Below are 26,489 nucleotides of genomic sequence, written 5' to 3' on the forward strand. Positions count from 1 at the left end.
TACTGAAACTCAGGCTAGCACATCTAATACTGTTTTGCATATTACAATTGGGAAAAAAATCCACCCAAACCCTGTGATCAGCAATGTGCTACTTCTGGTGTCAGAAAGTGCCTGTGAGCAAAAGTAGGAGAGACAGTGTGAGGGAAGGGATGTGTTAGATGTGAGTAAAAGTCCCTGATTAGCAGTTTGATTTCTACTCTTTGTCTTCTTGTATTAAAGCCATTGCACTAAAAATAGAAGCTGACCCTGTCATTTTCCCCAAGGATTTGGAGAAGTAATGCTGAAAAGAATATACACACTTACTTGAAAATAATTAATACAGTGACCTTTCCAAATGTATCTGTATTGGGAGGGAGAAATTAAATAGAAAGAATGAACAACCTAAGCCAACTACAAAGACTTTTTTTTTTTTTCCTGTTGGACAATGAGATAGGAATAAAAATAATGTACTTAAAGAATGTTCCTCAACTAGACCTGGACTGAGTGTGTGCAACGGTGCTTCTCACGAGTGAGCACTTACTCAGGCACACAGCCCCGCTGCTGCAACGGGACTGCTCACACATTGAATTGTCTTCAGATTTATCTTCATTGTTCGTGCACACAAAGTAAAATAGCTGCCTGGGCCCAAGCTGAGAGCCTCTACGGAGAGGCTGTGGTGGTCTCCGGGAAGATCCTCCACCACCCGCCTCTCACCTAGTGGGTCAAGGAACAAAGAGTCCGTCCTTCTTTAATGTTAATCTGTCTGTGCCTTGTATACGCAGTTTTCTAGTCACCCTTTTTAGTCCTTCTTGATCTTACCTTATGAACTGAGCGGGGAGAAATGTATACGCACTTTGGGAAACAGAGCTATGCATGATAGTCATAAAAAAAACCCCCTCAAAACCCTTAACATTTCCCAACTGGCTGTATAACAGTCAATTCACAGTCAATTTTTGTGGGGTATTGTGCAGTTTTCAGTATTTTCAGCAAAAGTTAATGTTTCGTTTTTAAAGCTGCAAGAATATGTGGATAGGTTAACACTGGTTTTTTGGTTTTTTAAGCTGCTCATTTTCCCACTTGGAAAACTAAGATATTTTAGCTGCGTGAAAACACAAAACTACAGATCTGGAAAGATAGTATACAATGCAGGGACAATTATGCCAAGCCTCATTTTATGCATAAATTGGAACAAACCTACTAAGTCCTGAAAATAGACCCTGTTTTAGTTCATGACCTTCTAGAGGTTCATGGGCTTACCATAAGATTTATTATCATAAGTTACAATTTTTCCTTACAATTCACGTAGATGTTGACACTCATGAACTGTTTTTTCATCTCTTCTTTTCACTGGTAGCTGGGCTGACTTTGAGTAAGTAATAGTCAACATAAAGAAGTGATGCTGCATTACCTTCTCAGTCATCTGGAAATGGTGAGATTTTTTTTCCCAAATAGAATCGCACACCCGAGCTTGTAAGTTTGGGTCAAGTCAAAATGATCTCTTAGTGCAGAATACTCTAAGTACAATAGTATGGTACAGTTCAGGAATGTTTTGACGTTTTTTCTCTCCCAACATGCAGCGTTACAACTTTTTAAAATTGGGGGGCAAAGAGAAGAAAGGTCTCAAGGGCACCTTTGCTGCTGTCATAAGGTATTACTGCATTTCACACAGCGAGTTCAGAATTACTGTAGGAATTTCTCTCGCAGCTCACGACAGGTCAATAACCTGGACATTTAACTAGGGTCCTGAGCAGCCCGAGCCAGCCGTCCTGCTGCCCCAGGCTACATCCTTGGTCCAACCTGAGCGTGCTGACATAAGCTCAGCCTTGTCCTGCCTGCTGTGTGGATGCTCTCGGGGGAGCTGGACTGGCTACAACCCCACAGAAGGGTTTAGGACTTGCTTCTTTAGACCCAGGGCAAAAGTAGGAAGCAGGCAGCCAGGCCACCTCTCATGCAAGCAAAATATTAACTGAAGTTGGAAACTAATACACATGAATGAAGATAAGCACATGTGTTTTAGACTATGTAATGACTTGCAACTTATGGCTAGGGAATGCAGTAATGGAAATTATATCCAGTTAAAAGATCTTCCTTTCTGGAAGACACAGAAAGTGAAGGGCAGCAATATCTCTTTATATATGATTTTAAACAGCATCTGATATGTTGATGTCTCTTCTTATATTGCTCTTTTCATAGCACTGGGGCTTCACAGAAGTGGGAAGAAACCTCCACATTAGACAAGGGAAATGAACGGATCAGAACACCCAGGGGGAAATCAATGAGTAGGGTTTGCAGCAAGGACAATGGGATCCTTTTGTAGTCCATATACACCCTGCGAAGGAAAACAGGCTTTTCTGAAAGAAAGAAAAAGAGGAGACTCCAAAGAGAGGGAAGCTGATGTCAAATTTGCAGTGACAAGTAGAGCAGAAAGAGAGAGGGAGGATCCCTCAAGGGTCCATACTGGGACCTACTGTTTGATATCATCTTCATCAAAGCCATAGGGGGATTGAGTGCACCCTCAGGTGTCACCAAACCGAGCGGTGCCATTGACATGCTGAGGGAAGGGATGCCATCCAGAGGGACCTTGACAGGCTTAAGGAGTGGGCCTGTGCAAATATTACGAAGTTCAACAAGGCCAAGTGCAAGGTCCTGCACCCACCTTGGGGCAACCACTAGTATCAATATAGAGTGGGGAATAAATGGATTGAGATTAGCCCTGCCGAGAAGGACCTGGGGGTACTGGTGGATGAAAAGCTGGACATGAGTTGGCAATGTGCACTCGCAGCCCAGAAAGCCAATTGCATCCTGGGCTGCATCACCAGCAGCGTGGCCAGCAGGTCGAGGGAGGGGATTCTGCCCCTCTGCTCTGCTCTGGTGAGACCCCACCTGCAGTTCTGCGTCCAGCTCTGGGGTCCTCAGCACAGGAGAGACATGGACCTGTTGGAGCAGGTCCAGAGGAGGGCCATGAAACGGTCAGAGGGCTGGAACACCTCTCCTATGAGGAAAGCATGAGAGAGTTGGGGTTGTTCAGCCTGGAGAAGAGAAGGCTCCAGGGAAATCTTGCTGTCGCCTTCTCATATATGAAGGGGGCTTTTAAGAAAGACAGATAGAGGCTTTTTACCAGGGCCTGTAGTGACAGGAAACGGGGCAATGGTTTTAAACTGAAAGAAGGTAGATTTATGCTGGATGTAAAGAAGAAATTTTTTACGATGAGGGTGGTGAGACATAGGACCAGGTTGCCCAGCAAAGTTGTGGGTGCCCTGTCATTGGAATTGTTTAATGCCAGGTTGGACGGGGTTTTGAGCAATCTGATCTAGTGAAAGATGTCCCTGCCTATGGCAGGAGGGTTGGACTAGAATGATCTTTAAAGGTCCCTTCCAACCCAACCTATTCCACCATTCTAGGATATAGAAAGTAATCTTGTCATAAAACACACTTATTAGGTCTTTTCTTGTCTCTTCCACAGATTCTGTAAACCTGGATGACTAACCTATTTCTTCAGAGGTTTAAGTGATCAGTATCATTTAGAATAAGTCCCTAGGCATGATGCAGGTAAACATTTTGATCCATTTGGATGAGTCAACTTTCAAAACAAAAATATAGTTGAATCTCAGTTTAAGAGGTCACATCCACCCTAGTCCATTTTCATTGACATATTAGCTTAGAAAACAGGGACTATTGCCTCAACTGTTTCCTGACAACATTGCAGGTGATGCTGGTCAATAGAAAGGGTCATGGTCACACTTAACCTGGCAGAGACAGGGAAATCAGACTTAACTGCAGTGACTGAGTGACAGGAGATTAACATTGCTGCTTGCTTGAGGGCTAGCAGGGACATACCTATAGGAAAAGATTTGACCTCTAAAACCTTTGTCACAATCCAAAAGACAATAAAACAACATACTCTTTAAGGATTCAAAGAATTTGTAGGGTAACACATCTCAACTTTTCTCCAGTACAGGGAAAACAGCTTCAGTCAAATTGTTTGCACTTGCCTATCGTGATCAGCCTATAGTTTGTGCTGGGAGCTTCAGGACATCATTTACAATCAGCTATTTTTCCTGCAATTCCACCTGTAACATTAAACCTGCAGGGTAGACTGAGAGAAAAATGGAAGTTTCCAGTATCCAGAGCTTACTACAGAAGCATGGAATGAGGTATATTGACAGCTAAAAAAAAAGGTGTTACGATTCTTATAATCAAGGCCCCTTGCTATCCTCTTTGCTTTTGAAGTATGTACCAGCAGAAACTCGACCATAGCAGTATTTCTTTGCTGTCTTCACATGTACATCTGTCTTCAAGGGAGAGTCTGGATGGTCAAGAGCTCAGTTAGTGCTAAGAGAAATGCAAGTTAAAAAAAAAGGATACGTTATTAATGACATTGCTGTTTCTCACTTGCCATTACTTCAGTGTGATCCAGAAGTTGGGTGAAATCACTTGGCATTTTGATATCTTTTTCTGAAGTGATTTCCAAGTTTCGTGTGGACAGTTAAGGTGCTAGAGAGGCGTACAGGATCTACAGGTAGACTGAACTTGTTCTGCTCTTCAAAATAGCATTGCCAAGCCACGCTGAATGGATGTTACGGGATCTTCTGTTACAGCGATGTCAGCTGCAATGCTACGTCAGGAATCAGACTGAATTTTAGCCCATGCCTTGGTCTGGCTAAGGTCAAGCATTAATTTAGCCTCAGAATTCCCCATTTTAATTCTAATGCTTCTGCTTTTCTATAATATGTCCACATTTTACAGGTAGGACTCCAGCTGTGTATTTGCTGCAACTTATGATTTCAAAGCTGAATGCAGGCATAGGTCAGCTGAAGAAAACAGAATATCTAATGCAATGCAACAGATTATATAAACAAAGAATGTAGTTGCTTTACGAGGAAAATCAAATTCAACAGATGAAAAAGATTTGAAGAGTAAGTGTAACCCTGGAGGTAATAGAATCTCTCATTTTCCTATCTTGTTCAATCACTGAAAAATCTCTAGTGATGTGGCAGTGTCTTAATACTAAAATTTTATCCAGAGCAGGATGGGTTTGTACATTTTGTGTCAGTTGGCATTACTTCTCAGGGTTTTACTGTGTCTACCAGGTATATCTTTGCAGTCATGTATCCAGCTAACAATTTAAGCAACAATCATTTCAGATTAGGTAGATGGAGAGAAAAACAAAAATGAGATTTCCTAGTCAGAGAATATTTTTTGGCATTTATGTAACCTCATCTAAACAAATATTGTTAATTGATTTAATCCTCAGTATTCTTGTAAACCAGATAATTATCATCATCCTAGTTTTACAGCAGGAGAAATTTGAGGATCAAAGGTTACATTACTGCTCAAAATCTCATGAACTTGCATGGCAAGTCTAACTCAAATCTGTAGAACTTTATTTTATGATTAAATCATGATGTCCTTCTTCCTTCAGGGCAAAAAAGCTGCTGTACTTAAGGAAATAATGGTTGCCGCAGTATGGAAAATACAACATAAAACTATATTGGGCCTGTAATTCATTAGAATAAATCCCTTTTTCATTATAAACTGCATCATTTAATGCAATTCAGAAATCTGAGTGTCCAAATGAAAACAAATTTGAGGTTCCTTGTTTTTTGAAGTAGAAGCTGTTGAAGACCTTTGTTATCTGATGTTTAGTAAAGTAACTGCTTTCAAACTAAATGTATTCGTAGGCAGTTTGTAAAACTTTATTCCTGGTTTACTCAAAGCGCCCTTCTTTGGTTGTTGTCTTCTCTTCATACTGGGACACTGCAAACAGATCACCTTCTGTCTCCATATTGCTAGGCTGAACTTGTTTTGTTCTTTTCATTTCCTCCAGTGACCTAGGCTTTTCATCTTCGCTGATCTCTTCTCCCTGGTATTCAGTGATAGGACATGTGGGAACGGTTCAAAGCTGCGTGAGGGGAGGATCAGACTGGACATTAGGAAACATTTCTTTACCGAGAGGGTGGGCAAATCCTGGAACAGGCTTCCTCGAGAGGAGGTCGATGCCCCGAGCCTGTCAGTGTTGAAGAGGCGTTTGGATAATGTCCTTAATAACATGCTTTAATATTTTGGTCAGCCCTGAAGTGGTCAGGCAGTTGGACTGGGTGATCGTTGTTAAGTCCCTTCCAACTGGAACTATTCAATTCTATCCTATCCTACTGATGTCAAATCTAAACACAATTACAAACATCTTTATACTACTGTTTGCTATACATTACCTCATGCTCAAAAGCACTCAGTGCTCTGGATACCATGTAAATGCCTGTGACCAAGATTATGCCCAGTTGCCATCACTAATGTGTAGTCATAGCAAAAGCAGCCCTGCAAAGGTCCTATCTTTCCTTAGTTGAATTCCCTTGCTTTGTAGGCAATGGGCCACTCTTGTGGCATGGGCACGCGGTGGCAAAAGCAACACTTCGGTGAATGACACATTGGCTGCGTAGTGCTTTCCTCTTCTATTTTTCCCTTGTAATAACTCTTTTAGCTTTCTGAAATTATGAAAAATTCAAATAGAAAACAATTATTCAAATTATACTCCTTTTGGCAGTCATGTTTGGGACTGTGTATTTCATCTGGGAAACAACTTCTTAGGAGTTCACTGGCTGTTAGTAGAGGACCAAAATTTCAATGCTTTCGAAGTTATTTCTTGTTTCTGTCTTGTCTGCAGTGTTTAACTCTCTTGATTATTGTTACCTTCAGAATCTGAACTGAAAACAAGAACATCAGCTTTACAGTGACTTCTTAAATCCCTTTATCTAAATTAGGACAAGATTTTCAGAAATGGGTATACAGAAATATACAGGGGTCCATTATATAGGGTACAACTAGTATATACCAAGTACTTTATGAATAACCCTGCCTCAGATGTAAGTATTTTCCCTAAAGGGATAAAATATCACTCAAGACCTCACAACTCACCCAGGGCTTTTTAAGACTCCTGTGTATGCTGGCTTTTGGCCAATAGGAATATACTACAAGTAGGACTCAAAGGCTAACCAAAACCATATATAACTTGTCTTCCTTTTCACCTTCACTGCCTTCTCTCTCAGTGATGACCAATGTAAAAACCAAGGGATTTCTGTGTGACTTATAAAACAAAACCCAGGCAATTTTGTAACTTGTTGGGCAATTTCCCATTAAAGCATTTTCTCAGTGCTAAATGTGGTTTCTGCAAAATTAGAAGCTGTTAGTTTTGCCAATTTTATTTTCAGCAGGGAAAAACAAATAAGGACAAAACGTCCCATTTCAGGCTAGATCTCCATGCCTAAGCCTCTACATCTTGATTCCTGTAAAATGTGTATCTTCCATGAAAAACACTGTCCTTCACCCAGGCAGATCAAGCTCCCTTACCAGACTGCACCCCCCGTGGACCAGCGCAGGAACAGTGGTGGCTCAGCTAGGGGAGGACATGCAGTGAAATGTAGCCCAGCCCAGAGATGTAGTTTATAGGGGAACAGGCAGAATGAAGCTGAACTGTAATTCCCTGAAGGCATCTATCTGTAATTGGATATTTTGGCAGTCCAAGGTTTTGTCTGGCACTTTTTGATAATTTGTTTTGGTTTTGTCCAAGAGAAGAAATTGTAGAAGAATTAAAAATTCCATCACAACAGAAATTCTGATTTCTCAACCCAATCGGGTCTGTTGTTGCATTACTTACACATGATCTTACTTACACAGCTAACCAAACAACCGCTACCAAAACAGTCACAGATCAAACCACCCTTGGTAATTCCTAATTCTGTCTTGGGTGAAATCAATACCTAATTGGCTGCAAACCAAGATAAAGATAAAAAAACGGGAAAGACTTGGTTCCCATCCCTTATACCCACCACTTACCACGCTGCAGCTCTCATCACCTGAAAAACAGTGTGAGCTCTGTAATAAGAGCCCTCAGCCAGTAGCAGGATGCTTATCTGGTAATTAAAAAGTTCTTCCAGCATTCCAATATTAGAGCACCGCCAGTATGTCATTCATAGCAATTGATAGAAAGATCATTTTGGATAACAGGAGCTGTGGCAACAGGGCAGGTGGTACGGGAAGCAAAGGCTCCTAAGAACTTGTGTTATAGCCAGAGGCAGAATGAAAGATAGTGCCAAGGAAGACTCAGTAGATGAAATGCCCACGAGCTGCTGAAGTTTTTGTGTGTGTGAGTGTTAGCAGAATAGAAGACAGTGACCCACCCTCAAGCAAAAAGACCCCGAATAATTCACAAGGGAAGATAGCCAGTGGTATAGTACTACAAAAATAACCTCAGGACAATAAGGCTTTGGATTTCCTTGTGCAGTGTTTCCTTGGTCTCAGCCTAAGTGAAACTCTGTAAGGAACATCTGGAAGAACTGTTTTCCCTAAACATGCATTACACATATAGCCAAGGATAGGCAGCTCACAACCAACAGCAAAAAAGAACACAGTAAGATCACATTTCTACAAGTATTTATTAATGTACTTCGGCCATAGCAGAATTGGGGCAGGAATATATCAGCATAAACTCATCGCAGTCACCTGGAGTCTTTCTTTTAATCCCTGTGGGCTGATCCAGAGTCCACAGGTAAAGAACTGAAAATACAAGAAGAAACTGGGTAGGCAGAACAGCATATTGACTATGACTAAATAAACGCATTTTTCAAGTGTCAAAATACTTCTCATTGTTATGCTTTGAGCTTTCAGCAAAATGAGAGTTATTTCAAAATGATCTGGAATCACTCATCCCATATTACAGTAGTAAGAGACCCTTCATTTCTCCTCATGAGGTAGAATGTTACTGTAGGGACTAGTAAATTTGCTGCTGCCTCTGTCAGTCAGGGTCCATCAATCACTGCAAAGCCCTAAACAATTCTGACTTAATGAAATGGGAGTAGGAAATAAAGGCAGGATCCATTTTGTTGCTGTTCACTGAAGTTCTTTGCCTGGTTTTTGTTCCTCACATCGCTTTAGGAAACTCTTCTTAAGTTTCTTTTAGGTAGGAGGAATTAACTTCACATATGCTGCCCCTTTTGTATACTGTATGGGTTTTAGTAGCTCTATGTAAGGCCAGGGAAGAGCATGTGCCAGTTAAATATGACAACTGGTCTTTTTTTCCCTGCAGTGATAAATCCCATTGAAAGCAACAGTGGTGTCTTAATCCAATGTGCATTGAAGACATAGTAGAAGTCAATATTGTGCTTTCATATGCACAACCAATCCCTTTGAAGTTCAGCAGCCATGCTGGTTACATGGTAGTATGGGTAAAGAAAAGTTTGTCTCCATTTTCTCTAACAAAATAACTCTCTCCAGTTTATGAACCCTCCAGCTTTGATCTCTCATTTTGTTCACTTTATACGAGAGAGCGTATTTCATGAGGACTTATCTAAAAAGAGTACTTTTAAATGATCAAGGATTATCTATATCCATGAAAATAAGGTAATATTTCTCAGACATTGGTATATGCTCTTTTGTTTTTGCCTTCCCTGCTCTTCTACTATGGAACAACTTCATTAGTATTATTTTGGTAACAGCTTATTGATTTGTTTTCTTCTCATCTCTACTGTTCTTGGGATGCTCCAGCTGCTCATTAAAATGCCTAATGGCCTGATAGCTACATTCAGCCCTATGCATTTGTAAAATCTAAATTAGGTCCATCACATAGCATATAATTTCATTTGTATAGAAGAAAACAAGTACTGAAAGTAACTGAAAAATAACCCAACACCTCCAGAGAGGAATTGCTAGGGAAGAAAAATAACATTGCTTGACCCAGTAGGAAGCTTCAGCAAATCCTCCTGTCCTCTTTTCTGAGAAAGCAGGCTCAGAAACGGGCCCAGAGCGGAATTTTCCCAAGCTTTCCTTCCCGGTCGTCTGCCCACACATCTGTCCTCCTTGTGCTCAGGATATAGCACCTTTGTGAGCCTCCCGGCTCTGCCTCATGGGCAGCAAAGCTGGGCCTAGGGGTAGACCCCAGGCACTTTCAGCTTGCACAAGAGACACATCTCATGTTTCTTGCCTTAACTTGCCAAAAGTTCTTCCTGCTGTCCCTGTCTTAATCCAAAGGGTAGATACTTTGGATCAGGAATGCCACCTAGCCTACAAAACATCAGACAACTCACAAGTCACGAACTCTAGCTTCTTGAAGCATGCTCATGTTACGCTTCCTTCGTCTACTGTAAGAACGACTAAACTATGCTTAAAAGACAAAAAAAGTTTTCTAGGTTTATAAAGAACAGCCTAGAAACCCCCAAACCTCTTCCAGTCCCCCCCACTGAAGACCTCACCTGCCCAGGAGACATACCTGCTGTACATGGTAGCAACAGCACAGGACATAGCCAGTCCCCCACGTGCATCAACACTCCAGGACTAAAGACGGGGGGAAAAAACCAACCCACTGTTTAGAAGGTGGGCCAGCAAAATATTTTAATCAGGAAGCTCAGTTGCTGTCAGATGACTGGGAGCGAGGCAATTAACAGCAGCTGACACAGCCTGGAGTCAGCACTGGTAGCAATTTTCCCCTCTGGCTGCTTCCATAAAATCAAGGCAGCTGCGATGTCTATCGCCTGCCCTCCTGAACCCCTCGGGGTCTCTGGAGTCCTCTCACAAGCATGTAAGGAGTTGTTGCTACAGTCATTATCCCTTACCTGTCAGCATCCTCTAACCAAGAGGGTATTTGATTTGTATTTGTCTACTTGCAGAAACAGGTCACCAGAGGAAATGGGTTTTCTTATTTCAGTTATCATACAGATGACTATGAGCACATGGAGGAGGTTGTTCAGAGTGTAGCGATGTAACCCCATTAGTCTTTTCTCAGTTTAATTTGTGGGATTCATGTGTTTACAAAGAAGCTGAGCCTCAGCAGAAGGCAATTACCGTTCTTTACCTTAGTTCTTCATTTTAAGATCACTTCCCAGCACACTAAACCTGACAGCAGCAAGATGAGCACCAACAGATGAGCTGGGTTCCTCCTCAAATGCGCAGAAAAAAAATAAGAAAACAAACAGCCAAAACTATGAAGTGACTATTAGCAACAAGCAGCAGTTCTGCCTTTCCAGCTGGTATTGTACATCTTTCTAGCTGTTTCTTTCTCCTTCCTTGCTGTGCTTCATCATTCCTTGTCTCTCCCCCATTCCTTCCCCTGGACTCCTTTCTTTTATGATTTTTAAGAATCCAGCAATCACACCACCAATGGCTCTCCCTGTGATTTTTCACAACCTACTTGTGCTGCCAGTTTTCTGGTGACTACTCTGCCTCCAGTAAAAAAAACAACACACTATATTACTGCATTACAGCTAGTTCCCTGTCATTTTAATAAATTCAGTTAGCATTTCCATCAAATTTAATAAGCATTTACTTGTATATTGGCATATTTTTAGGAAAAAGTAATAACAGGGCGGGCACTTCTAACTTGCCTTGGATATCAAGCATGAACCTCAGGGGTCAGGCTGTACTTAACTTCCACAGAAGTGCAGTAATTTCTTTGAAGTGCTGTATCTGGAGTAACTTACACTGCAAGAAAGTAGAATCTAAATATTAAAAATAAGGAAAGATACATGTGTGGAATGGACATGGGTAGGTTTTGGGGTGCAGCAGATAAATCCATGCTATTCTGATGAAGCAATCAAATTATGCAAACCACAAGTGTTAGTGAGTGTTCACACTGACTGATGAGGTAGTCGCACAGTAAGTCACTACTTAATCACTGCTGCAGGTGCAGTTTCTTACAGAAGAAGGTGGCCGGTGTGCTTACAACAGAAGACTGGCTCCCTCCTTGCTTGTCTAACTGTTCTTATCCTAGAATGGTTTGGGTCAGAAGGGACCTTTAAGGGTCATCTAGTCTAACCCCCTGCAATGAGCAGGGATGTCTTCAACTTGATCAGGTTGCTCAGAGCCCCGTCCAACCTGACCTTGAATGTTTCCAGGGATGGGGCATCTACCACCTCTCGGGGCAACCTGGGCCAGGGTTTCACCGCCCTCATTGTAAAAAATCTCTTCCTTATATCTAGTCTAAATCTACCCTTTTTGAGTTTAAAACCATTATCCCTTGTCCTGTCACAACAGGCCCTATTAAAAAGTCTGTCCCTGTCTTTCTCATAAGCCCCCTTTAAGTACTGAAAGGCTGCAATCAGGTCTCCCTAGAGCCTTCTCTTCTCCGGGCTGAACAGCCCCAACTCTCTCAGCCTTTCCTCACCACAGAGGTGCTCCAGCTCTCTGATCATTTTTGTGGCCCTCCTCTGGACCCGCTCCAACAGGTCCATGTCTCTCCAGTGTTGAGGACCCCAGAGCTGGACGCAGAACTGCAGGTGGGGTCTCACCAGAGCAGAGCAGAGGGGCAGAATCACTTCACCAGGTTCATACTACAGTCAAGAGAGCAAGTTGGAGCAATCATCCTGAGCCACGTCTTTCAGCCAGATCACAACAGGCGAGCTAATAATGCAGATAAACAGACCAAAATGCCTGTACCAAGTTCGACCTGTCAGAGAACTATGCCCCCCAGAGCTGCTCAGGTGAAACACAGCTGACTTCTATAAATAAAAAGATAAAAGATACCTCCTTCAAAGGCATGTTGTTCAGAAAAGGGCAGTCCAGTTTGGGGAAGAAACCTGAAAATGAGTTGCCTCCAAGGTTCCCCAAGATACTATCAGAAAGGTAATGTCATACCTCCTAGAGCTGTCACTGCTAAGAAATAGGGAGTACAGCAAAATGTTCTCTGTACCCCACACAATACAGTTCATGGGTTTCAACCTCCTACCAAAATACTGGTTTGTATGCAGTGAGACAAGAATGTCCTTTCTCATCTTGTAGACAACAAAGCTGACTGAGCATTTTATCAGATGGAATACAGTGATCATGTTTTGTTTTTGTTGTTCCATTTTTAAATGGAAAAACACCACAGTAAAAGCAAAGCTGATGGATTTCAAACGCATCAATTAGTTGGTTTGTTCATGCATCCCAGCATTCAGTTTAGCCCATAGTGTAGCTCATTGTTCAGAGTTTTCTGAGAGGTGTTACTTGCATATCGTGACATATAGTAATTAGCCCCTCAACAATGCCCGCCAGGAGGTGGCATGCATGATTACTGCCTGCCAGGAGTTTACGCAATGGCAATCCAACTTTTATCGTTCCACTACTGTGTAACTAGCTTTATAGTCGGCATGGACTCACAGTGACTGCCACCTCTGCTGGCCCAACTCCAGCCACTGCGTAGTTCAAAGACTACCAGAAGCAGCAGAATGCCTGACATTTCATGGATGTGAGCAGACTTGTAGTGGTTAAATTATATGGTATTTCATCACAGACTGAATGGCAAGTTATGTTTTCCTTTTGGTAAGTAAGCTGGTTTTGACTTTAATTAATAATTGATAAAAAAGTCTGTTCTTATTCTTTAAAACATGATGCTGGATTCCTTGAATGGGTGGCACAGCCATTTAGCTGAAGTTTACCAGCATTCCGAGTACAGCATCAAGTCATCAGAGAGTGACCTCCTTAGGGGGCTTGACTATCCCAAGAAATTTACTGCCAAACGTAGAGCGGTATGGTACATTCTCCCAGGGGAATCCTAGAGCACCTGCTTGGGTAGACATGTTCATTTTAGAATAAAACTGGCTTTACAATATTTGCCTCTTTTCTGTAGTTTACTGTGAAAGCCACTTGTCAGCCTATCTGTCCGTTTCCATTTGAGATTTCATTGCAATTGTGGGCAGAACCGACAGGCATCTTCCCTGTTTTGTTCCATCTGCAGTTCAGTGTCATTCACTCAAGGCAATATGAAAAGACCAGCACTCCTAAACAAATGAAAACAAATGTTTTATTTACAGGAAAAAATCTGTACACTGTGCATACATAAAAATATACAAAATCATAATAGAAAATATAAAAAGTGTTAAAATGTATACAAACACTGCTTAAAAATGTGACTCCTGTAAAATCTTAAGCTTTGTTATTAGAGTACACATTCATTTAAAAAAATCATCATACAAAATAATTCTCAAAGCTATTAAAAAAGTACACAGTCTATATTTGAATAGTTCAATGACTACATATTTAAGACTGATGAGATGATATGAATAAATGTAAGGCTTTTACACACAACTCTTATTTCAAGAACAAAACTCTGAATCTGATCACTAAGCCAGAAAAAAGGAATTTGCAGTGCCAAAATTCATTCAAAGATGCAAGTATGCCCAGACGTGGGCTACTTCAAATTTCAAACAGTTAAATCAGGTATCCTCCTTGTGTGTGAGAGGACAGCTCCCAGGAAAGATTCAGATGCTTTCTAATAACAGTCTTCTGAATTACCTACTTCAAAAAACAATTTCATTTATTCAATATGCATCAACTTCAGAAAGCATGAAGGGAAAAGTAGTAGCCATTTAATTTTGCTGTCAATGCATTTAATATTCCTTTCCTGATACATCTGTGTCACTGTCCAAATGGCATTTTCCATCCTTAAAAACTGAAGAAAAAGGAAAAGAAAAAACCCCACTATGGATTGGATTGGTCTATGTGTGTTTTGAACTCCTGTTTAATTCAAGCCATCTCTAAAATGACTGTGTTCGGTCTGTGCAACCATTGAGTGTAGACACTTGTCTTCACTTAAGAAAAAAAACTGTCTCGGTCTTCCCAACTTTGGCAAAAGATCTACAGCAACAAGTTCAGAATTTGGATGTTTTCACCAAAGAAAGTGTACTGACCAAAAACATGCAATAATTTAGCTAAATTTGTACAGAGAGAGTGTAGATTAGAGTGTGTAAATCACCCCCCTCTCTCTCCAAAGGTATATATTTCTTACATCATGGTAATTTCACTGAGTACCAGAGTTTCAACAGCATAAAGCTGCACAGCAAGGTAAAAAAAAATGTAGTAGTTTAATCCAAGAAATGACTGACTGAGCTGTGAGTTTATGCTCAGGTAACCTTTAGAACGACAAAGGAATGGAACAATTAATATTTTTTCCTAGCAAGAAGATTTTGGCTCAAAATGAAGCAAGATCTTTCATATCTTTTTCTTGAACAAACAGCAGAATACCTCGATTTAACCATCCAAAGGCTGAATGCATAAAATGATAGAGCACCACAAGTCAGAAAAGCTACAGAATTCACAGTGGAAAAAAGAGCATAATGAAATTCAGCATAAACTCAGCACGTTTCCTTAAGCTGCTGCTGTGTTTCTGGTTTGTTTCAGCTAAGTGCAACTGTTTTCCACAGCACCAGGGCACAGAAGTGAGGCTCGATAGCTTGTGAAGGCAACTTACTCCTACTTGTCAGGAAAACTCCGTAAATTTAAAACCTGCATTAGTGCAACGAGTGTGAAGAGAGCTTAGGGGTCCACTGGCAGAGGCATTTGCATAACTGATGATGCGTCTCAAAAGCTGGGTTTGGGCAAACCTCTCTTGCCTACAGTGCCATTTCAATCTGTTAGCGTATGACAGCCACATGGGAGAGCTACAAAGCCATGCCTGTATCTTTTTCCCAAAAAGCCCCATGATCTGGCTGGGAAAATGCATTTCCTTTCACGTTGTCTCCATTTAATATAGGTATCTAAAACCAGCACTCTCACACATTGTTATTATTATTAAAAGATACTTGGTTCGGTGTTACTACACGGTCACTGTTTTAAGTTTACTGAATATGATTCTTTGTAAAGATCTCTCTGCCCTCAGGAGGGATGAGGAAATGCCCATAAATGCAAAAATACTCGGTGGGCTCTTATAAAAGCCAGCAATGCCAATGCCACGGAGTGTAAGCAGTGGTGAGGGGAGCACCTCTGCAGGTCCTTTATGTTCCCCCTTTATTTCTGCCCCTTCCCCTGTTGCAGCAAATGGAGGTGAACCCTCAGGTAGCGGATCAGGCACACTTGCCCTTGTGCCAAAAAACCAAAGGAGGACAAGACAAGGCAGGGGAGTAAAATCTCTTTAAGCAGCCACAAGGTGTTTGAGCAGGCAGACCAGTGAAATAATATCACAGTGGAAACCAGTGTTGGGAAGCCACGCCAGGGATGCTTCTTTTTTCAAGAGGGGCATCACAAGTCGGTCTTCCTTCTCTGTGAGCAAGCAAGCATTTGCAGCACAGCTCTGTGGCATCTTCTGAGGTGATGGTGCTACAGCACCCACATTTGCACTTGTGGAAGGAGCACTGACTGCCGTATAAATCAGGATACAGTAAAGAAAAAATTTCTGCTGGGAGGGCTTGAATGCGCACAGTCCAGTAAATTAAAAATATACAGTTCATTTTCTAATGTCTCAGACCTGGTTCTGCATTATTATTTAAATCATGTATTAAGTAGGTATTGTTACATGAAACTTCAATCATTTGCCTTGTTCTGTACAACAGATATGTTGATTATTCTGACAAATTAGTGAGGGAATAATACAACATAATCCTGCTGTGGGTAGTTGAGTAACGCAGTTAGTATTTTTCTTCTTTGTGAAAATCAAAGTTAAAGGTTAGTGGTTGCAAAGTTAAAGGTCAAAGTGATATGCTTTTTCTTCTTTTCAGAACTTGAGGATTTCCAGCTTATGGAAAAGTAGCATATTCACTAGTCCTAGAAAGCTAATCAACTCTCTTCCTTTACAAACATGGGGTAGCTAACCCAGAGTACAGGAAAGAGACATGTTTGATTGCACTGTTCAAATTTCCCATGTTTTGCAAACAGGATACCAAACATATGGAAAAATAGATTAGTTCTATGTAGGTTATCTATTCTCCACAAGATTAAATAACAGTTATTAAAAGTTGCCACCATATATAACATTAAAAAGAAATCAGTATGTAATATATCCAGTCTAAGGCTAGTATGAGTAAAACCTATTCATTTTGACATGTACCAAAATGATTTATGGACATAACTATCCACACAATACAGAAGTACAGTTTTTAGATCATCTGGACATACCTTCTGTCAACAACAGGCATCTTAAGAGGATCATAAAGCCCAAATTAAGAGACTACATGGGAAAAGAAGGCTAAGTCCTACGTAAGATACATATTCTTCACTTTTGAGGAAGGAAAATCATCAGATCAAAAGAGCAGAGTGCGAAAAAAATGATTCTGTGATTATACTTACATTACTATTGAAGAGGAAATAGTCATTAATATTGTGTGCACTCTTCAATTGCCTTTCTGTTGCTTAAGACAAAACACAAAAAATACTTTCCACCAGTCACTCAGCTATTCTTTTCAGTGTCTCTTTGAGCTGTCTGCCTTTTTACTGAATGGACATCCAGTAGGATATAGCTGTGCTTTTGTGTACATACGTTCCTGCTGAACTTACCCTAAGAGAAAGGGTACAGCTGTGTGAAAAAAACCCCAAAACATTAACCTCCTGCCACTCAAAAAATCTGAAACTCAAGTCTTGCCGTGAAAAATGCTGCTTTAAATATATTAGCAACCAGGCAGACTTTTAGAAGTGCCTTAGAGAATATTCTCATTGTGTGTTATGAAGGAAAATACCAAATTATGTCCATGTGCAATCCGTAGTCACTTCTTCTGCAGGCATTACAGCTTCTCTGGGGTATAGTCTTTCAAACGTTAAATAAAAAATGCTGATATCCTCTACTTTTGTCAGAAAACTCCCTATACTTTCTTAACAAACAGCAGTAACTTGTGAACAAGTGAGTTTGATTTGGATCCCAACAAAATACCTAAGAAATGATGTCTAATCCTGAATCCTATCTTTGCTGCAGAAAGGTGACCTCCCTCTACGCTTGTTTTCAGTGTGATGTGTGAGTGCTGCACAGCCCCCCCGGCTTTCCCTGGATCTTCTTCATCTGTGCAGACCAGGGGAAGGCATCATTTCCATCTCACTTACTTACACCCTCTTGATAGGCTTCCCAGGGACAGTTTTGTCCTGAATGGGTTACTAATATGTTGTTGCTCTCTAAAGAAATGAGACATTTCTCTTTTCCCTCTGCCCTATGCAGTCAGAGTGAGCATGGATGGGGGTCTGGCATCAAAAGTGCATCCAGTAGTTTAACTGGTTTAGCTGTGTGTACAGCCATCTCTATCTGCACTGCCTTTATAGCCACCATAAGGCCCCCTATACAGTTGAAGGTCTGTAACTGAGCCTGCGTATGAATGGGAATTAAAGTCTACTCTAGTCAATGACTGCACAGCTCAGAGTAGCAATTACTTCATTCTTGGAGAGTGTGAAAATCCCATGGAGCCATGAGAAATGCTGCATTGTTCAACTGGCCGCTCTGTACATGAACAATAGAGGCTGTTTCACAATGCCAGGTTTAACAGTTAAATAAGTTCATTTAAAAAAAAAGTTACACTCTAGCATATGTGGCATAAGAGACCACCAACAAATTCTGACAGTCACACCCACAACAATACATTATATTTCTGCCTAAGTATGTCCTTTGCACCTTTCATGAGCTAAGCCTTTTTTTTTTTTTACTATTTGCAAAGCAGTAATAAATACTCAGGCTCGGAAAAGAAGTATTCCTCATGCCTGCTACTTAATTACAATTTATAGACTCAAGAATAGATTGGTCTAAGATACATTTTTCAAGTATTCTCTTCTTGTTTATAGTACGACAGTAGTACCTTATTGCACATTGTTTCTGAAGGACTCTCTTCTACAAGTGTGAGAAATTATTTCGTTCAGGGCACTTGACAGCTTTGAACCCTGGCAAAATGACTTTCCCCTTCCGATACAGATCATCCTGCAAACCTTTGTTCATCCTCTGCACCAACAGCTTCTCATAGAGCAGTGGGTGGTAGGCCCCTAAGGTACAAGCTGCATCGTAGTAGAGTTCATGGTAGTGACATAGGTCGGTCTGTCGAACTGAAGGGATGTATTCATACACGTGTACTTCGTTACACATGGACATCATGATGAGGATACCTGGAGCAGAAAGTGAAAACAAAAGTGAACCGCAAATTTTGCTTTTCTCACAGCAATTTCCCAGCAGTCACCCAAACTGTTTTTCTTTCTTGCTTTCCTTTGGTGTTGCACACCTTAAGTATTACTTCTGTAAAATTACGTGGAGTGATAGTTCCTTTTATTAGGGCAGCTTTCACTTGTCCCTGATATGTAAAAGTTGTGAGCCCTGTAGAGCTGATGGGGTAGGACAACGATCATAAGGAAGGAGTAACAAGCCTATAAAGGGCTTGCATACCATCTTTTGCACACTGGCAAGCGGAAACAAGAACAGAAAGATGAACCAGCATCACCCATGTTTCTTCCCTTGACGACTTTTGGATGGTTCATTCAGACTGTCGGTAATATTAAGGTATCAATGTACTCCTTGAAACTTCTCCACCTTATTCAATGTTGGTCTTAGATTGGAATTGAACCAATTCCACTTTTTCCATCCACTTGCTTCTCTTTAGGCCGGAAGACATTGCCAAGAAGGCAGTCTAAATACACGCAGAAGGACACATAAAGAAGCATCAGCCACATACTGGTAGCACAAAAGCCCACAGCTTCTGAGAATTTTGTGAACAGTCTTACAGAGAAAGGCTGAGGACGGTGAACTCCTTAGAGCAGTGCTGCCACAAGGAAAAGCCTCTGACCACCCCTGCTGAGCACAGCAAGGAGCAATCCATAAAATGCCAACCCATTTTTTGCCTGCCACATGTCAATGGCAGACTATCATCAGCACTGTCAATAGCGGCTAAGAAAGGCCATATGGAAATTAATTTCTTTTTTAAAACCAGGTAAAGGTTCGCTTTGACCTTAGGCACAGTCCTAAGATGCTGTTACTCTCCTTAACCCATGGTCAAGATCAAAACTGGGCCAGGACAGATATAGGTGAGCTTATGCAAACTTTGTTTTCCTATGGCATAATTGTAAATCCATACTAACAGAAGGTCTTTATAGCTTTGAAATGAAAGAAATCTTACTGTTGCTGCTGCACATTTTCAAAGGGACTAACATCAGGTATTGATCAACAGCACTGTCTAAAGTGCAATACTTTCACATCAATCACACAGCTTCTGGGATCCTTTTCTGCTTCCCATAGCCATGTGAAAGGAAAATGATGGAGTAAGCATCAGACACCATTTTTTTGAAGATTCCACTTAAAAAACAATAAAATATAGAAAAATATATTGGAGCATTTGTTGCATTAGTGGTGTCCCTACCCGTTGAATATGACTGTCAACTCTCAGAGGGGACAGCTGTACTAATTCTGCTCACTTTGCACTTACAAATGAGAACTAATGTAATTGTTGGGTTTTTTTCTGTACAACAGCTTTGGAATGATAAAGCATCAAAGGTGTTTTGGGTAATTCTCACAAGTGACATGAATTAACGTAAAAAATTATTTTGGTTTGTTAATTAAGCAAAGGCATTTTCTGAAATCTAGTTTGCAGTTTGGGAACACAGAGATTTCAATGGCTTGCTAATGAAAAGAACCTTATGTTCTCCCTGCTGTGTATCATTAGATTATCAAAATGATTTTTTTCCCTGCCTGACGTGTGAAGTAACTGAAAAACAATTACTTCTGTGATTAAATCTTCTTTTATCATAAATGAAAGGTTCTGAAAATGTTTTCGATTGTTCTACAGCTTTACACTCTACAGAGTCTATGGTCTCAAAAAGCTAAGCACATCAATTTCAAAGGAAAAGTCCACAAATTTAAAAGAACTTTAGTCTTAAGCAGCAAGAAACATGGATTCATGGCAAAAAAACCATTTAATCCCTATTTGAGCAAAAAGTATGAGCTTAATAAACCGTCTCCTTGCCTCCAAGCTGTTATAGAGATGCTCTGAATTGTAGCCTGCCTAGCAACTATGTCTAGAATTGTTTGTTTGTTGTTTCAGTTTTACAAATGCTTTCGTCAGCTTTTCCACTGCCAACCTCCTTCCTCCAGTGATGGAGAGCCCACCTGCCACTCCAAGGTAACTGTTATCCAGCTGAATCAGAGGATGGATGGTCGAAACATGTGCAATAATGAACCACGTCCAGAAACAGACAGTAAAATGATTTCTCTCCCGCACCCAGAGCCAAGCCTGGAGCCAGTTTCAAAAGCTGTACCACCAATGTCTTAGGAAAATTGGCTCTGACACAAAGTACAAGCCTTAACCAGAGCGTGTTTCATTTCACTGCCACATTACCCGGCTAACCTTAAAATTAATAAAGGAAGTTGCCATTTGTGGGATAGGAAAACTGTCAAGAACAAAAATTGGGACTCTCTTATAATTTCATTAATAGCAGTGAAGATGGCCACATCACTGCAGGTATGGCTCAATAATGACAAAATTTTAAGCAATATAATTGACTTTCCTGTAGATTAGTTAATGGAGCACTTAGAAGTGGTAGAGTTCTAGTTCTTAGTGATCTGTGGATCAATGCCCTCCAGAATCAATCTAAAAGGCACGCTGGGCTATCTAGTTCAGCTCCTTGCACTTCCTGCCTTGTTTCATCCAGTCCATGTCTTGGGATTTCAGATCAGGTTGCTCATAAATAACCATAATTTCTGACAGTCCACTCAAGTTTTTGCTCATGCTGGACAATGACATTTTGAGGGAGGAAACACAAGTGACAGGCTAGTTTCTGAGTGTAACAGCTGATTTACAGCACATCTTTGTGTTGAAGTCTAGGGTCAACAAACTGAAAGACGAGCTAAGACAATGAGTAGAGATTACCACATACTGAGGTGTCCCTGGGCTACAGAGGCTTATCTGTCCTGGTGGAAATGGGAGCGCTCCTGAGACTTCCAGACCTGGTGCACACTGCAAATGCCCAAACCCTACTCTGGGGAAAAACAGTGGTCAATGCCAGAGTTTTTCTCCTTTAGCACCTCTAACACCACAGAACCCCAGCCGAAGAGACCAACAGTGCGGTACAACCAGCACTCCCATCCCAACTACCTATGGGAGAGATCCCAGGGCATGCAGTATTATACACTCAATCTACATGAACCCAAGGAGGTAGGTCCCTCCACTTAGCTGTCACAGCCCCCAAATTCTCCCTTGGAATGATCTGCTCCTGCTGTTTTGTTCAAAAACAGAAGGTGGAATAGCACTGTATAAAGAAGGGAGGGAAGGCAAAAAAAAACCTCTTTTGACAAGAAGCTGTTTTCTTTGTAGGGTAGGAATAGGGTCCTCACTAAAATAGGGAATAAATGGGTGCAGTTCTGTCCCGTGCCTTAGAGGATGTGAATCCCCTCCACAGGGGACAGCCCTAGTGTTGTAGAGCTGTTACTGAAATCTAAATTCACAAAACCCATGAATCAACCATCTTTAAAAGAATAGCAGCAGTTTAAACCATGAGGACATTTACACCAGTCCATGTACTAGAATATATTCAGCTTTTATTCTCTTTACTTTCTAATACCACGTCTGGCTTGTTTTCCTTAAGTTCCTAAAACAGGGTCTCATGTTCCAGCCCGTGTTTTTTAGTACCACTCTGACTCAGTTCCTCTCTTTGCTAGGTGTTAATGACATTGCAGTGAGTTACTGACATCTGTATCCAGCAGGTGTAAGTGTGCTAAGCTGTCTATATTTTCATCTACCTCACAACTCAGTTTCCCCATCTTCCCTTCTCTCCCTCAGTTACCTTCAGTGATCTTACAATTTTTTTGAAATTACTAATAGCTTTTTGGCACTTACCTGATACCCAAAATACTTTTTATGTTATGTTTGAACTTTTATGTTTTGGATGCAATCACAAAGATAAAGAAGAATTATGCAGCTGACTGCTTACTGACTTGACCTTCCTTCTGTTAAACTGTTTTGCTTGCCAGTCTGCTCTGCAAAGCCCTACCTCACCTCCTATTTGTCACCCCATTTGTTATCTTTACACATCTCTCTCTGTATTATTGCTTCCTAGTTTCTCTTCTGTGGCTGAATCTCTTCATGTTTCCTCCCACACATATTAACCTGTAGTTCCCAAGTTTACTTCCTTTCCCTATATTGCCCACCCAAGTAGAGTACATGCCTATCTATCTACTTACTTCTTACGTGCATGTACTTTTCACATCACTGTCTGATTCAGTATCATCTGCAAGTTTGTTTGATATCTCAGCACTCCCCTATGATCATCAGCATCAGTATGAATATAAACCAAATTGTCTGATAGCCTGTAGGGCGAAGAATTTCCATATGCTGCACTTCAATATTTGTCTTTGCTCACAGTCCTTAAGTTAGTTTTCAGTCAATGCACGATTACTACATATAAAACAGCACAGTCTGGCTTACACAAGACCTAAGGAGACACTAATGAGCATGATGAGATAGTCATTGTCCCAACACCTTATATTCTGGACAGAATTAATCTCACTGAGATGTTCATGCCCATCTCTGACCTAGCTAGTCTAAAGCACTCTTTATAGACAATGCAGGAGACAGGCATTTCTAGGCCACAATTCATCTGACTTATTTTAGATGTCTACTTTAGGATGGGATGAATTGTTCCCTGTAAGTGTTGCTTCTCTCCAGTGAGTAGGCAGAAACTGAAAATAAGAGTCTGGCTCTTGCTATCAAACACCTTCTCCTCCACTCTCCTAGGTCAGAAGCTTTTGGAGCTTCGTGAAAAGATAATGTAATTGGCTTTTCCAGGAGCACTGTGAGAAAAAATAAAAACAAGGTGTGATTCATCTGACCAAATGTGCCCACTGGTGCAGTTACCCACACCTGAGATAGGTATCACAGGCTCCTTTGCTATCAGTAGAAGAAAGTGGCACTTTTAGGAAGCAGCCCATGTTTACTCATCCCAGAGCAGACATCTAAAAATGGGTCTTACAAGCCATGCCCCAGAAGTTCCTGTTTCTTTCTGTTGACTATAAGGGAAGCCTGAGTGGCAGCACGGACACCTGTACCGCATGAGTTCTACCTGCACTCCCAGTACGGGATGAAAATTTCACATGTAGAGGGGAACACAGGTCTCATAGCTATTTAAGAGGTGCCTATTTTTTGCTCCAATAAGTCTGAGGCTGACTAACACAAATATAGACCCGCACCAGAGACATCTAAAGCTCGGTGGCATGAGCCCTGCTCCCTGACTGACCTCACATGGACCACAAACAGAAGTCAGTTTTATGTGCAAGGATTAAGCTGAGAGGAGATGGCTTTTTTTTACACTCATAAGGATTAAGGCATGGGAATAGGAGTGAAAGCAGAGAATTACAAAGCATTTAGGGAAGGTCAGAGGACATGCACAACTTAAGAAAAAGTAAAACCTGAAAGGGAAAGCCTATAAGCTATCTATAGCATGCAAACATCAAAAAAGAGTGCAGTACTCCTTAGAATGAATGCCGAGAGAAGTCCATGGGACAGAATGCAAAGTCTGCTTTTCATCAGTGGGCCCTAAAAAAGCTCAGGAAAAACTGGGTTAACTACATTAATTGGATTAATCTAGTAGTAGCAGTATTACTATCATGCCTAGGGGATTTGGTCAAGAACCTGTTAAGCTCCAGTACAAACCAGCAGAAATATTGCCAGTCTGAGTAATGATGTTGCCATGAGATCTGTGGAGGGGTCTGGAGGGAACTGTGCAGGCAGTTCAAAGTACCCTCAGAGCAGGGACAACTTTGAAGTTTGATCAGGTTTCTTCGGGACCTGCCCAGCCCAGTACTGAGTATCTCCAAGGATGGAAATGGAGCTGTTGAATCTTTTCAGAAGTTTACTGAAGCATGCAAAAATAATACCGTAGGCATGACTCTGAAACCAGCAAGCAGGTGAGAAAAAGACCATCAGACCTGGTCTCTCCTAGATCTGATGCTTAAGCTTTAAAACTTTTAGATCTAAATATCCAATCTAAATTTCACAGTAAGGAAAAAAGTCAGGGTATCTGGCATGATTTTAGCTTTGGCAAACATGATTGGTGCAACCATACATTCAAAATCACAACTGAAGATATTCCTGTATAGGCCACTCTTACCTAATTCTAAAACCCTTGCTGCATTTTCAAAAGTCCCATTGGGATTACAACTGTGAAAATGGAATAATGCAAAATAATTCTGCCTGCGTGGAGAAAAGTTGTTTTATAGGAGATCATTCAAAGGTGTGCTTTATGAATGTTTTATAGTTGAATGGCAATGTTCCTAAATACTGCCTTGAACAAAAAAAGATTGTGATCATAGAATACTTTAAAAAATATTTAAAAATATATCATTCCAAAGAAATGATGTGGCTGTCAGAGAAACAGTCAACCTGCAAGTTTGTTATAACTGTACAATATTAGATGCTAATAAAGTATTATGTATTTCAAAATATTATTTATTAGTATTTCAAAATAAAAGAAAGACGTGTTACTTTTTTTTCCTATTTGGCAGATATCTATGGTGTCAGGAACTGTTGGGTATGGTTTAAAATCAGTCCAGTTGGCACAAACAAACTCCAGAGCTTTTAGAATCTGTGCTGAAAACATTTAAACCAGAATTAAATTAAGATTCAATTCCTTGCATGGATCGTTTATACAAATGAACACATACTATGGATTTTAATCAAAAGGAGAAAATGTTTTTCAATGTGTTCTTGGCAATTTTAATGACTGAAGAGGTTTTGAATTTCCAACATGCATCTTTTGTACAGTACAATTAGGTTTTGTGGTTAGCACACTAATTTAAAAAGAATGTTCTCTAGTTTACAAGTAAATAAAATATAGTTTAATATATCTGAATACAACAGATGCTGTATGAAAGCATCTAGAATAATAAGTGTAATTCAAACATTCAGCAAGCAGTCAGCATCATTTTAACAAAATGCAAGAGATGCTGAAAACATTTAAATACACATAATCTGATTATTATACTCACAATGTGTCTTATTTCACACACACCACAAATTTGGTTACAGAAAAGAATTTAGCTAGACACACTAGTAAGTTTTTACTATCAAACTAGTAAGTTTGATAAACTGTGCACTTGAAAGCATTACAAATAAACATAAAGCATTTAGAACATACAGATTTCTCTACATTAGTCTACTTCTATAGTCTCTCTTGATTGGATTTCAGGTGCCACAGAAAAATCTGTCACTCCATGAAACTGGGCCAAATGTGCCTCAGTTATTCTTTGGAACATACAGTAAAAGTAGCTCTGGCTTTTTAAAATACTATGCTTCTAAAAAAGGGTTCTTTTACCTCTGTTTAATTCATGAACTATGACAAATACTAACCACAAGAAACCCAAATATTAAGGAATTTAATTGTCACCAAATTGCCCTGTGCCTAAGCTTAGTAAATTGTGCAATACTTGTCATCTTTGATGTATAGATACTTGCATTATATAGCAGACCTAGAAAATGACATATTTATCACTTAATGCCAAATGCAAAAAGCTGAACATTAATCACAATAATATATTCTGTAATATAAGCATAGACTGGAAAATGCTGACCAGTATTATCATATAATTTTAAATGTATTATTCAAATTTGGGTGATACATTAGAATAGTAAAGATTTTTTTATGTGATGACAGTTTGCTTTTTTATCTCTGTATTTCAGGAAGTAGGAGATGCTCAAATTTCAGAGTGCTTTTTATTAGAATAAGAAGAATTTAAAGCTTATGTATTTGGAAGTATTATTTATTTGTGTGATAATACTTGAACAAAACTGAGCTCGAAAGAGTAGGCACTATTCTGTTCCTTCACCAACTGC

The 26,489-nt window shown here is 40.4% G+C and overlaps 2 protein-coding genes across 3 annotated transcripts in view; one reads left to right on the forward strand and one right to left on the reverse strand.

Annotated features, from left to right (window-relative positions):
• Positions 1-21,915, forward strand: part of LOC138681898 (pinopsin-like) — a 94,149-nt gene extending 72,234 nt beyond the window's left edge. For both annotated transcript variants that reach the window (XM_069770162.1, XM_069770160.1), the window contains exon 5: positions 20,709-21,915. In XM_069770162.1, coding sequence (XP_069626263.1) covers positions 20,709-20,936 — 228 coding nt within the window. In that variant the 3' untranslated portion in view covers positions 20,937-21,915. The remainder of the gene's footprint in view (positions 1-20,708) is intronic.
• The window catches only part of ST6GAL2 (ST6 beta-galactoside alpha-2,6-sialyltransferase 2), a 51,199-nt gene continuing 40,932 nt past the window's right edge, over positions 16,223-26,489 (reverse strand). Inside the window, exon 6 of the mRNA XM_069770159.1 lies at positions 16,223-18,786. Coding sequence (XP_069626260.1) covers positions 18,518-18,786 — 269 coding nt within the window. The 3' untranslated portion in view covers positions 16,223-18,517. The remainder of the gene's footprint in view (positions 18,787-26,489) is intronic.

This window comes from Haliaeetus albicilla, chromosome 25 (genome assembly GCF_947461875.1).
Source record: "Haliaeetus albicilla chromosome 25, bHalAlb1.1, whole genome shotgun sequence".
Taxonomy (NCBI): domain Eukaryota; kingdom Metazoa; phylum Chordata; class Aves; order Accipitriformes; family Accipitridae; genus Haliaeetus; species Haliaeetus albicilla.